Source organism: Mixophyes fleayi, chromosome 7 (genome assembly GCF_038048845.1).
Source record: "Mixophyes fleayi isolate aMixFle1 chromosome 7, aMixFle1.hap1, whole genome shotgun sequence".
Classification (NCBI taxonomy): Eukaryota; Metazoa; Chordata; class Amphibia; order Anura; family Limnodynastidae; genus Mixophyes; species Mixophyes fleayi.
This window is the reverse complement of record NC_134408.1, coordinates 126,030,548-126,044,628: the sequence shown is the minus strand read 5'-3', so window position 1 is coordinate 126,044,628 and position 14,081 is coordinate 126,030,548. Positions and strand designations below refer to the sequence as shown.

Here is a 14,081-nt window from a genome sequence, read left to right as displayed (position 1 = left end):
TTAAGAAAGGACTGAATGAAGAACAACTAGCTTACAGTGTCCTGAAATGTTTGCATGATTATCAGTTGTTTGTGACTTGGAACAAACATATAAACATTAATTTTGTTCCAAGTTCATCATCAACCCTAAATATGTATACAGTTTGTCTAAAAATGTCACTGCCCATAAATAGCTTTCTTGGCAATACATCTCTGAAACATCTGTTTCTTCATTTACATTGATTTTATTATTGAACTGTAGCAGTACTAAATCAACATAGTCATGTAGTGTAATGAAGTAATTCACCATTTACCACTTTAAAAAGATGGTAAAGCAATTAATTACATTAATTTAGATCAAAGACTGTTAACTATTGAGCTTAAAATATACCTGAAATAACCAAAGGGGTATACTGAAATAAGTCTTCTATGCTCTCCTCTGCCATTCTGCAGCACTTTGCCATGTTAGGAGAGGGGTGCTACCCTAACAGGCAGGCACAGAGTAATTGACAGTTTGCGGACTTGTATGGCAGAAATACATTATGTTGATTGGAGGATTGGATGTCACAACAACATATAAGATCCCAATAGGTCACTGTCCTAATGATGTGGGAGGCTTCACCCTCTATATTGGAGTGTGGATTTAATACTGCACTGCACAGTGCGCCTTTTCATTTTTCTGCCTGCCCACAAACCTAGTGGCACTTCTAGTTTGCCATTTCCCTACAGCAGAGAGTAGGTGTGTACCTTGAAATGTACCGGTGGACCATTTAAACGCACTGGTGCAAAACCACAGTGTTTTGTGGTGCACTTCAAGTGTACTTTGTAAATGAGCTCAAATGTGTCTAGTGTAGAGGAAAACTTTCACCTGTAATCCCCATGCACTCCATTTCCTGTGCTTGCCTATGTCATTGATTTCATTATTTTTCCTATCTCTTGGTACATGGCTCCAAGAGTGGCATCTTATACTAAACTATATCACTTTCTTCCATAAGTTTTAATATGTTTTATATGTGGTGTAAATAGGATAACTGTATATTAGTCATTCAACTCCTAAATCTTTGCCAGAACTTTCTTCATAGGATGACAATTTTGGAAGCCAAGCCCTTTTTAATACTTCTTCTGTCTTCAAGGTGTTCCTGAAGTACTACCATGTGGAGCAGTTAAATCTCTTACTGCGGGAAGTCATTGGACGAGTGGTGGTAATGCAAGCCTATACCAAAGGGTGGCTCGGTGCAAGGAGATATAGGAAAGTTAAAGAGCGAAGGAGCAAGAGTGCTACCTGTATTCAGGCTGGTAAATATTGTAGAGTGTGAAATATTTAGTAATAGTGAACTAAAGTGTCAGACTGGTTGTTGGGGACCCTTACCTAAAGATTCCCCTTACCAGGTGTATCAGACTCCATCAAAGCTGCTTTCTATGTACGCATGAGTGGCAGGTTGAAGCCCCAATATTTGGCCAGAATGGTAAAGTCACTTTTCTGCTGCAGAATTTGTTATGCCACATAACGTTGCCGATGCCTGTGAGGAATCTGGTGCTGAGGGACTTGAGCTTTAACACACTTTTTTTCCTTTTCACCTGTGTAGGTCTGCTTCAGGAAATGGCCTAATGACCTGCTGTTCGTAATTAGTTTCAAACCTTTGAGGCTTGTTTCAGGCCTATATAAGCAGCTTCCTGAAAACCACACATTGGCAGTTTATTAGATTGGTCTCTGTGAGCCAGCTTTCCTGAGCCAATGATCTTGGCAGTAGAAAACTATTCTTCTGTCTCGTAACCCTTTTTGGCTCCGGACGATTACACTTCTGGCTCTTAACCCCTTTAGCTCTAGATGACTACCCTGCTGGCTCTTATCCTATGGCAATCCTCTGGGTACTTTTATCGACTGAGAAAACATTTTACTCACTAAAGACTGTGCATTTCCTCCTGCTACTGGAGTCCACTAGTTGAACTCTGAAAAACCTAACACTTGCTCACCAAGATAACAGGGAAACCCCAGTTGTTCCATTGCCTAAGATACCCACCCTATATATTATACATTAAGGGTCATACACAGAAGCGTCTATCCAGGAGTACAGGAACAAGTACAGGAGCAAGTCAGCAGCCAGAAACTGAACGCTATAACCTTCAGGGAGGCTAAGCCCTCCCTGCCTTAAATACCTAGGCTGCCCAATCAGAATTAAGGAGGTGCTGGGTTTTAATCAGCCACCTGAGGCTTTAAATACATGGTTAATTTAATCTGCACCTGCGCCCGGCTGCCTTTAATGCTGTAACGCAGGGCTGTCAGTGAGAGCCACGGTCAGGACCTAGCAGGAGAGACGAGCCATGGATCGCTGCGGCTCGTAACACAAAGCACTAAGAAGTTCTTACATATACCCCTAAGTCTTTCTTCAATACATTTTCTGAATTCTGCCTTTTGAAGAACAATGAGGGGGCAGATTTATCAAATCTTCTAAAAGGAAAAATGGAGGTGTTGCCCATAGTAATCAATCAGATTCTAGCTATCATTTATCTAGTACTATGGAATTATTGCTAGAATCTGGTTGCTGTGGGCAACACCTCCACTTTTCCTTTTAGAAGGCTTGATAAATCTACCCCTGAATGCTTTTCTGTAGTATAGATTTTTCACAAAACAATACTCTCTTCTCTAGCTGTATTCATAGTCTGCTAGCTTATTACATGAACAATGTATATCTTATTTGAATTTGTAAATGTACCTGATCATTTTGTCCTGTGCAGTGTAGATACCAGAGCAGGCATCAACAATATCACTTAATCAAAATGGGGCTTATTTAATAGCTTAGAACCAAATCAAATAGCAGCTGTCTAATGCCGTCAGACTACCTAAAGCCTATATCTTATTGGCTGATATAGGTTATTACAGATGTGTTCTTCTGTACACTACCTATCTGTGCAATTGTATTAATTTCAATATATTGGGTTATATATTACACCCTGTAATCTATTTGTTTTAGAATTTTGACTGCCTCATGCTTCTATATATGAACTTATACACAGCTATGTATATATTGTATAAGTATTCAGTCCTATCACAATATATGTATTTTACGTTCCAGCATGGAGAGGATACGATTGTCGTAAGAAATTCCAAGAGCTAAGGACTAAAAGAAATGAAGCAGCTGTTCTTATTCAAGCAGGTAATAAAACTAGTGCTAGAACAAGCAGTGTGGACACTGAACAACAGAGTTCATGTACAATCCTATGCCGTTGGTTAACGTAAGGTCATTCACGCAGTCAGTGTCTTTTTTCAGAGGTAGCGGAAGAGAACCAAAGGGTTAGTGATGAGTTATTTTCTTTGCGGCAGCAGAGTTCCAGTTTAAATTTATTATATTGCATGTATCCAGATGATCTGTAAACTAGTATAAAACATTCACTGTTAAAATATATCTAATGTCAGTGTAAAATAAATCTGACAGCAATAGAACATAAGACACACCGGCATCAAGTGTAGCAGTGATTTCTAAGGTGTAATATTTCAATTGGTCCAAATGTCAGAAATATCACTTAAGGTTGATTGTGTTATTCTATGCAGCCTTTTGTAGTGAAGTCAAGATAGCTTTTATACACTTTAGTACATAGGGAACCTACAAAAACATCCTTGGGGGGAATTTAATTAGCCACGAAGTGCCGTCATATGTCTCTGGAACAGTCTGCAGAGACACTTCGCCTAATGCAGTGTTGGCTAAGCTGTGACACTCCAGCTGATGTGAAACTACAAGTCCCAGCATGCTTTACCAATATATAGCAGCTTATTACTGGAGGGGTATGCTGGGATTTGTAGTTTCACAAACACCTGGAGTGTGACAGGTTAGGCAACACTGGCCTAATGGCATTCTGGTCAGCCAGAATGGAGATGTATTGGTTTACACAATATTAAATATTTAAAATAACCACTTAATTATTTTGTTTGACAACACAGCTGTAAACAATCCACTAGTCCTTGTATTTAGTAGAGACATTTTAAAAAAGAAAAGTATATGTTATCTTTTGTAAATTTTATTCTATCAAGTCTTAATTTGCATTGTTACATGAAGTCATAAACAGTGTAGGTCTGACCTCTTCCATGTTTATTCCTCACCAGAGAAGGAGGTGGGTAATGTTTGATCTAGTCACTGCTATGAATTATAGCTTTTGTATGACTAGATGTGATTAATGGCAAATGCAAGATTAGTCAGACTGTTCATATTTATTTTCACAGGAAAAAATGATTATATTCATTTAATCTAGTCATGTTAAAGACACAAATAGGGGTGTTACCCTGTGTTCAAGACTTTGATAGGACCAAGAACATCCCCCTCAAACTCAGTGCCCTCCATTTACTATATGCAAGGAGGGGTATTAGAGGGGGGTTGTCTAAAAATGGGGATATACTATTGCTGTTTGTTGTAAAATATTGGACCACTGCACCGCCATTTTGGCCCACTAAGCCATACGCTTGCATAAATGGTCACACTCGCTCCAAAATAGACAGATGGGGTTATTTGTGCTCCTAGATTGCGTTTCTACACAGTAGACAGACACAATAAGCCCCCCACCCCTCTTAGAGTCACAGAAATCATGCCCTCAGTTCTCACAAGCCTCCCCCAATCATTTCTGGCAAAGCCCTACGCACTTCCCCATAATTCTCCAACCCATTCAATGTCCGCGGATCGTGACTCTTCAGCTGAAACTGGACAGTTGGGAGATATGAATACATGACCTTGAGTGAAGATTACATATAGCTAAACCAACAGTATGGTGAGAGGATGTAGGATCTAAGTGATGGTGTATATAGAAATCTAGATTTTAAACGATAAATGAATTTTATACAGTGATGCAATTTAATACAGTGAAATTTGACCTGATAAAAGTGCATTTTATGCAGTCAGACTGGTTTCACAACGGCTTGACTTAGCAGCCAGTAGCGATTCATCTCGTATATGTTCAACACTGTGCTATTTTACGTAATATTTTCCTCTAGCAACAAGAACAATCTCAGGAATAAGTAACGCTGTGTAGGAGCCACTGAGCAGAAGTTCTCATTTACATATTATCATCCAATGCCAGATAACCAGAATGTTACTGTGAGTTATTCGTGTTAAGGAAATGGATTTGTGTGTATCGGAAACAGCACTCAAGTTGTGCCCGGAGCAAAGTGCTGTACATGACAGTATCTTAAAAGCAAATTAAATGCTTTTGTTAGGTGGCTGTGGAGACATATGTATATGTGGAAGGTTTTGTCTGACAGTGCCTCTGCATCGCATACAGTTGTTATTATTATTTATTTATAAGGTGTCACAGATTCCGTAGCACCGGATAATCGTACAAATACAGATAGGACATAATTAATACAGGTAGCAAATCACAAAGCAGAGCAAAAAACTGTGCTTGGGGCTAGGGCTTGTGGACCCACCCCTAAAGGGAAAGGAGCCCGTTCCTCCTCATCCCCTGGAGCCATAAGGCCCCTTATGGAGAAAAGATGTTCTGGATCACCTTCACCGAAGCTAGGGATGGCCACTTTACATCCCTGATCGCCGGAGCCATAAGGCCCCTTAGGAGGCAAGGATCTTCTGGATCACCTTCACCGAAGCTAGGGGTGACCACTTTACATCTCTGATCCATGGAGCCATAAGGCCCCTTATGGGGAAAAGATCTTCTGGATCACCTTTACCGAAGCTAGAGATGGCCACTTTACATCACCAGTCACCGGAGCCATAAGGCCCCTTATGGAGAAAAGATGTTCTGGATCATCTTCACCGAAACTAGGGGGGACCACTTTACATCTTCGATCCCCACAGCCATAATGCCCCTTAGGGGGCAAGAATCTTCAGCACCGCGTCCTCCAGGGAACTGGTTATTCAGCACCCCCCAATAAGGAGAGGGTCTCTGACAACTTGGGGAGAGGATCATCCATAACGGTCTATACCCAAAAGCCTTGATACATTAGGAGAAAAACACATGAAAAACGTGAATAAAGTGCTAAATGCTTATGTCAATAAATAAAAAGTGCCCGTGGGCCCCGGACAAATGGCTGGTGGGGTTTAAAAAGTGTTCTGGTCTAGCCAAAAGACCAGGACCAAGAAACAAAAAGTGTTGCAGGGACAATGAGTGCATTGTGTCAGAGCAAGGTGAGGGTTCCTGTCACACCACCAGTGCATATTCAGGTCACTTCTGGGCCCTGTCCACCGGGAGCACAGGCATTTGTGGCTCCAAACATCACCAGCCTTCTGGCATCATACCAAGGCCACTTCAGAGAGTGGTGACTTCCCCTATACTAGGTCATCTACTACACTTAATCTTAGCCAGGTAGCAAATCACAAGAACATGAGACAATTACGCAGATGAGAGTGAGTAGCACTGTGAGCACTCACACAGAATATGGCAAAAGATATGACAGGACATATGAGAGAAACAGACTGTAGACAGACATAATAAAATAGGTATAGAGGAGCCTGTCTGTAAGAACTTACAGTACACTATAGTTGCTTAGTGGGGAGAACATGTCATCTTTTTAGATTCTGTTTATTTTTGCAAAAAATGAAATATATTCTGTTTATACAATTTAAAACCAAATGCAGAGAGATATAAAATAGAAATTTTGTAACACTGCAATCTGTGTAGTGTCTATTTGCACAACAAATATATAATGTGATTGTATTTATCTGTATCAGTGATAGATGTATTAAGAATGTTACATAAGTGTTCTTAAATATACGCTAACCATATTTATTGAGTTATTTATTTGTCTAATGAAACATTAAGGACCCGATTTAGAGTTGAAGGTTTAGATGATCTTAAGATACATGTAACTTTCAATCCAGCATATAGAGTATATGCGTATACATCATCATCAGCTCCCAAGCTTGCACCCAGTTAATGTACATGCACAATTTACTAAAGTATTTAAAGATATGTGCAACCTTAAAAAGGATGTGTCACAAAGATGCGTGTTTCATTTTTGCCTGCACACCATTACTGTACTTGTACGTAACGGCGGCATCTCCAAGCACAAGGAACTGCAAGGCATACAGTGACTGTATATGATCATTTAGTAGACAGTAAAGCCCGATAAATAGTAAAATATTTCTCAGATTAGCCTCCTTCAGGCCTTAAATGAATTGTGAGTGAGGGGACATCAGGACCCTCTTCATTTCATGTGGCATTTTCTGTGTTAGTAAAGGTTTTTATATGGCTCAGAATATGGAAATGTGCTTCTACACCCAAGTGCAACACTTAGATGCAAAACAGGTTCTACTAAAGTATATGATGAGAACTAAAGATGTCCAACTCTGAGCTGGTGCTCAAAATTAAAGTCCCTTCTCTATCATCTGTTATCTGGGGGATCCTGCTTCACCACGGGAGATATAGAAGTAGCTCCAGAGCTGAGTACTTAGGAGTTAATTACAAAAATAAAGAAGGCCTCCTCCCCACCATACCCCCCCCCACACACACACACACAAACACGCACACACACCACCACCTGCAGGCAGTCTCCAATTTTTTACTAAGTGCTTGGAGTTGGGTGCTTAAGGTGATTTTTTCTTCTTCTTTCTTTTCCTCACTCTGGCGATATCTGGAGGACGGCATCATTCTCTCTGGGCAGACAGGACTGAGAGGTAGTGCTTACCAGCACAGGCTGTCTGGTGTTCCCATTGAAGTAGACTTAGCAGTGGGAGATGCCGGTTCTGCGATGGGAGTTCACTTCCTATGCACTGGCTGCGACCCAGAAGTCCTCAGCCTCTTCCTGCTTCCTAGGAGGATGTGGTTAAAGCACCAGTGGTCACTCCCCGGCCCTCTTAGCAGTGAAGTAGGACATGGTAAGCCGCTGCGGGGGTGGTCAGGGAACAGGTCAAGCAGCAACACCTTTGAAGGGAAGCTTTACAGCTAGGGGCAGCATGGTGCTGTTCCGTTAACAGCTGCCTTGCTGAACTGGACCTGATTGAGGGGGGATGCTCCCCCTATTATTGACTGCTCCTCCTTGGCAGGTTTTTTATCCAGTTGAAAAAGCCGTCTCAGGCTAAGGAGTATTACGATTTAGACGATTTGCTTATAAATACTGAATTTTTTATTTGTCTCTAAAGCCATCTATAGATCACAGCGGATTTGTTGGAGGCTCACGGATAGAGCATGGTTTTCAACACCTAGCTTCAGAGAGTGTTTCTTCCTCAGGAAAAGATGTTATTCATCCAGAGGCTGGTAAGACTGATCCTGAGCTACAGGGAGTCATCTGTTCTCCAGTTCATGAGATGGTTTGGAAAGATGGTTTCTTCATTTGAAGCTGTGCAGTATCTGCATTTCCATTCCAGGATCTGTCAGAACGATCTCCTGGGGAAGTGGTCCATATTCAACTTGCAACTAGCCAGCCCCTTCATCAGACTATCGCCGCAGGCATGTCTGTCCAGTTTTGGTGGCTCAGGGGAGATCATCTACTCAGGGGGTGCCAACCACTAGGGTTGCGGTGCTGTGACACTTCATCTGCAGCTGTAGGGTCTCTGGTCCAGAAAGAGTCAGAACTCACAATAAATGTTTTAGAGCTCAGGGCCCTAAGGAATTTTTTACTTCAAGCTCCTTCTCTTCTTCTAGTCAGATCAGTTCACATTTGGTCAGACAAAGCCATGGCTGTGGCATATATAAATTATCAGGGGGGCACCCGAAGCCTCCTAGCAATGAGGGAGTCAGCCAGGATTCTGGCTTGGGCAGAACGCCATGTTCTGGTAATTTCAGCAGTCTACATCCCAGGGGAGGAAAATTGAGAGGCAGATTTTCTTAGCAGGAATCCATTCCTCACAGAAGGGTCTCTTCATTCACAGGTCTTCGAGCAGATCACAAAAAGATGATGACGGCCAGACGTTGACATGATGGCCTCATGCCATCATGCTTCACTGTTTTGCTCAAAGACCCGGGATCCTCGTGTGATCCAGGTAGATGGTCCCACAGTGTCATGGGGTTTCCATGTGTTCGTGTTCACAGGAAGGTCAGGAAAGAAAGAGCTCCAGTGATCTTGGTGGCACCGGATTGGTTAAAAAGAACTTGGTTTGGAGACATCCTCAGGATGGCAGCTGAGCCAGGATGGTGACTTCCAATAAGGGAGGAATTTCTCTCTCAAGATTAATTTTTTCACGACAATTTAACTCAATGGCATGGATGTTGAGGTCAAGATTTTAAGGGTCAAGCGGTTCTCTGAAAGGGTGATCAAGACTATGTTAAAGGCTAGGAAAACTTCTGCCTTGAACTATCATAAAGTTTGGAAGACCTATTTGCTACGGTTTGAACATAGAGGATTCCAGACTCTTCAGGATGGTTTAGACAGTGGGCTAAGATAAGTTTCCCTAGGGGTCCAGGTGTCTGCTTTGTCTATCTTCTTTCAAAAAAAGCTCACTAGTACTACAGAGGTGCAGACTTTTTTTGCAGGGGCTTTTTAGACTCTAGCCGCCTTCTATTCCTCCTATAGAACCTTTGGATTTTAATCTAGTTTTAACGGTTTTACAACAACATCATTTTGAATGTTTAGATTCTGTAAAATGTAAATATCTGACCTGGATGGCGATTTTTCTCCTTGCAAATTCTAGAAGGGTCTCAGAGCTGGGTGTTCTGTAATGTAAGTCTCTGTGAGGAAACGAGATTGATATCCCCTCAACCAGCCTGTCCCTCGTTTCTCCTAAAATGTTTAGCTTTACAACACATACTTTTTATAGCCCTGCTTATGTTCCCCAGCTCACCAGAGTACAAATGCAGTGTATAATTACATGTGGAGCTCGTTGTAAATATGTATATTGTTTATTGTATATTGTTAATATTGTGGTGAAGCTGTTATTCATTGTTGTTAAAGTGAAGCCAGGTGAGTTATGGGTAAGGATCATGTTCCAGGACACAGGTGAGGAGTTGACTGCTATCCTATCCTAGGTGATTTTCTGTTGCCACTATCGTGGCGATGGAAAATGAGCCCTATCGAAAGTTATTAATAAATAGACCACTCAGTTATAGTTAAAGCTACCACAGGACCTTATATTCAAATGAGCTGGATGACATTTAATATAGGAAGCCTTCCTTAAATAACACATTGACAGTGGTGTAAAAATGTCACATTGCAGGAAGATAAACAATCAGCGTTCGTATCACAAGATCGAAAACAGCCATAGAACTGTACTTGCATTAATAGTCAAGTTTAGATTTCATTATTTACTTTTTACTCTGAATACGAATGACAGCGAGAGGGCTGAACGCCATGCATATCTAGGACCATTCTTAGAATTTAGGAAACATTTGGCTTACATGTTTCTGCAGCCCCGCTCATATTGAAATTTGTTTCTCTTTCATCTCTTTCCCAGTAAAATCAGAAGTGGGGGTTTATCCTTTTAGCTTCCTTAGAACTTCCTTTTAGAATTCCCAATCTATGGCAACACATTCACATACCAGGAACAAGATGCCTTTTCATGCTGTCAACTTTTTTTTCATCTGAAATGTAAATTAATTCTTGCTAGTGCGCCTTGACAGAGATCAAAGTCGGGGTATTAACCTTATTGGGCCTCCTCTCCACCGGAATCCGCTGCTGAGGCGGGGAGGTTAGTGTTGGGAGGCAATGTTAATTGTTATCTGTGGCAAATCTCCAAGCAGTGGTCCAGTACAAGTCAGTATTTCAAAGCTCTTTTTTTTTTATAGTGATGGTATCATTTTTAGAAAATGTGCAAAAAATATACTCCCGAAAACTAGAGAACTGCCCTGATACTATTTGATTTCAGAGAGTCCCAGCCTGATTGTACAATATTGTCTAAATGGTTTTGACAGCGATTGATCTTAGTCTGGTTTTAAAAAAATAACAGGAAAGCTATGCCCTGATGGAAATCTCCTAACTTAAGAGATTGTTCTTTTTTTCTGCTGAGTCTTTGGGGGTATGAGAAATTTACATTTTAAAAATAAACAGACTCCTTTCAAATACATGAGCTGGTGGTCGAGAGATCTCAGTGGGCTTATGTACTGCACAACCCATTGATCAAGTGGAGGAGACGTGGAAAATTAATCTAGCTGAGGCTACATTCCCTACGGGTATGGAAATATACATACAAACAGGGATATCTGATGTGCATGGCTGTCAGAGAGGAATTGGAGGAATAAGAACTGACAGCATAGTCCTCGCTGCTGCAATGGTATTTGTACAGAGAGAGCCCACCTGCTCTGTACAATACAAAAAACATTTGTGTCGTGAAAGAATATTGATAACATTGATGGAGTGGATATGCTGAGTCAGATCTCACATTATGCCTTATTCTTATAGGTGCGTTTAGAATCTTGTTTCCATTATGATAGACGATGTAACAGCTGTTATTCAAGTTGGTTTCGCTGCTATTTCCCTTTATGGGTTTAACCTGTAAGTGACTGAATGGTCAGCTAATAAGACTAATACAACTGGCAGGACATTTTTAACACCCAGTAATTGCTGTTATTGCTATGTGACTACGCTTGAGAGAAGAGGACAGAATTTCCCCTTCTGTCTGCTATTGTTCTTGTTCTTTTTTCAGCTTTTTTTTATACATATTTAAGAAGTAGTTGTACCTGGTCTTTTTGCATAAAAAGACATGCCCATTTTTAGGCAAGATGGTGTCAATTAAATCTATTCAATTCAAATATATATATAATTGCTGATACAACATGGTACCGACATACTTGCTTACGCTTCCTGCTCTTCCAGAAGAGCAGGCCTCCCTCCCGGTTCACACCCATATCAGTACTGAAGTGGGTATAAGCAGGGCTTGATTATGTTAGGCATAATTAACCCCGCCCCTCACTGCTCCGCACTTGCCTGACCTCCTCTCCGGAATCACCCAGAGGAGAGGTTTACAGTAGTGGCAAGTATGGGTATCTATGAGTTTTAGTTTAGATAATAGATTGCTACATGGTCTGGCAGACACTGTTATGCTGCATTAGTACTCTCTCACCTGCCCCCCACACCCCTACTTCAGACTTCATTATGTGTTATCTCTCATCTCTCCTGCAAATTTTAGTTTTTATTAGGATCCAAATACTAGTCACGCCAACCAGACTATTCGCAGCTTGGTGATGATGTCATAGGGAAGAGACAGATATTGTGATGCTAATGGATGCATGCCAGCGATGGATGATGGCAGTAGTTAATTGCCACTAACAGGGCCTAAATAAAGGTTCAGACCGCCCTAGGCTAATTTACTTATTGTGTCCCCTCACCTTCCGTGCGAGGCTAATACGTGGTAGGTGAAATCAAACTTGTCCTTAATTTAATATCCAGCTTCCTTCAACCCCCCCCCCCCCTCATCCCACCTCCGTTTATGTTCCTGTGTCAGGTCCACTTGGCTATTTAAAAGAGTCACGCCAATCTTTATCACTCGTTTCGTTTTGATTAAAATCAGAACTATATAGCAGAACGAAGGCATGAACAAGCGCTACTAAGATGTAAAGTTGGAAGGGGCTGTCATGCCTGCTCATGTTGCCATCCTTGTCTTTACACTCGGTTATCCTGGACCGCCCACCCAAGAATACCTCATTGTCTTCAGCCCTTACCATGGGAATACATCAAGAGTAAAACTTTTCTACAATTTTCTTTCATGTTTTCTTTTTACTTTGGAGAGCTATTTGCTTCTATTTTAAAAAGTTTTTTAGTTTATGCCTCTTTCTGACACAATTTTGTCCCCCCGCCCCAAAAAAAAATTCCTTACATACACCCAAAAACTCATGCCCATCCAAAAGCCTTGCACCCTAGGCTGCAGCCTAGTCAGCCTATTGGATAAACAGGCCTCGGTTACTATCATTACACAAGTTGCTGTGATTCTGCTGCATGGTGCCCTTAATGCTGCACTTAATAAGCTTCAAAATCTGAAATCCAGGGATTTGCAGAAGCTCCTACAAAGGTATTTCTGGAGTCACCAGAATAAAACATAAACACATTTCTATTATATAATGTAATATCCTGTTACCAACAGAATATGTAGCTTCTTTATGTAGTAAAGAATCACATTTTAAATAAAATATATAATAATGCACAATTATGATGGAAAAAGTATAAAAGTTATACATTGGTTTTAAAAAGCCCCTATAAAGTGCGCCAGCAGTTGAAACGGACTCTCCATAGAAAGTGTAGGCAAAGGTCTGATCTTCGTCAACTCTGGGAATGGGCAAAAATGTAGTTCTTTTGAATTTAGGACTGTTTTATTACATATTTGTAAAATGTAGTATGTAATATTTGATGAGAGGGTTGTTGTCTTGTGTGATTGAGGGTGGTTGAGGAATATTATAAGATTGTCTGAGTAGGTGGGTTTTCAGAGAGAACTTTATTGGTAAATTTTATTGTATTTTCTTACAGAAATTCAGACTCAAAGTATACTTTTGTTTTTAGTAACATGAGAGGGAATAAAGTTTTTTGTTTTTAAATAAAACAATCACCGTAATAAATACCTGTAAAGACCATCAATAATGCTCAAATCATTTACTCTGTATAAAACATTAACTTACAACACCGTGCACATCTCCCAACAAGATAAAGCAATTTACGTCACTGCAGTTTATGAATACAGCATTAAAATGAATTTCTAGCAACGGAGGTTTAAGTTTCTCTCATTCAGCCGTAACTCAGAAAGTATTGTGTTCACTATATTTAATGCCAAGCATGCGATAATCAATCTGATCCAGTCTGAGTTTGCTGCGTCAAGCCCTGCGGTAATGAGTATTTGACTGAGCTCTGAAATTATTATTAACAGAGTACATAATATATATGATGGGCATCTGGTCGTGGATAATTCTCATATTGCAATCCCTATTAGATCATTCATGGGGTGCTACCAACACAGCCTGTTAATTTCACACTGAATGAGCTAAATGTGGAAGTGCCAAGCTAGAAGTGAATAGCCATTTATACTGTATGGTACAGCTTCAAGCATTTTGTCCTTGATTACAACAGTGGAAATCATTGTCCTAATCTTTCTTTAACTATCTAAATCAAGAACTTTAGACACATCAGCATTTACTGAATTACATCACCCATTACTCTCCTGCGAAATATAGACTGTCAACAGAAGCATGTTTGTATTATTCACATGTGCAATATTCAAAAGGTAACTAAGGTCCTTATTAATCAGTATT

At 40.6% G+C, this 14,081-nt stretch overlaps 1 protein-coding gene across 1 annotated transcript in view; it reads left to right on the top strand.

Moving 5' to 3' along the window:
• MYO3B (myosin IIIB) overlaps positions 1–14,081 on the top strand; it is a 321,272-nt gene that overhangs the window by 249,181 nt on the left and 58,010 nt on the right. The window contains exons 27-28 of the mRNA XM_075180671.1: positions 1,112–1,274; positions 3,053–3,133. Coding sequence (XP_075036772.1) covers positions 1,112–1,274; positions 3,053–3,133 — 244 coding nt within the window. The remainder of the gene's footprint in view (positions 1–1,111; positions 1,275–3,052; positions 3,134–14,081) is intronic.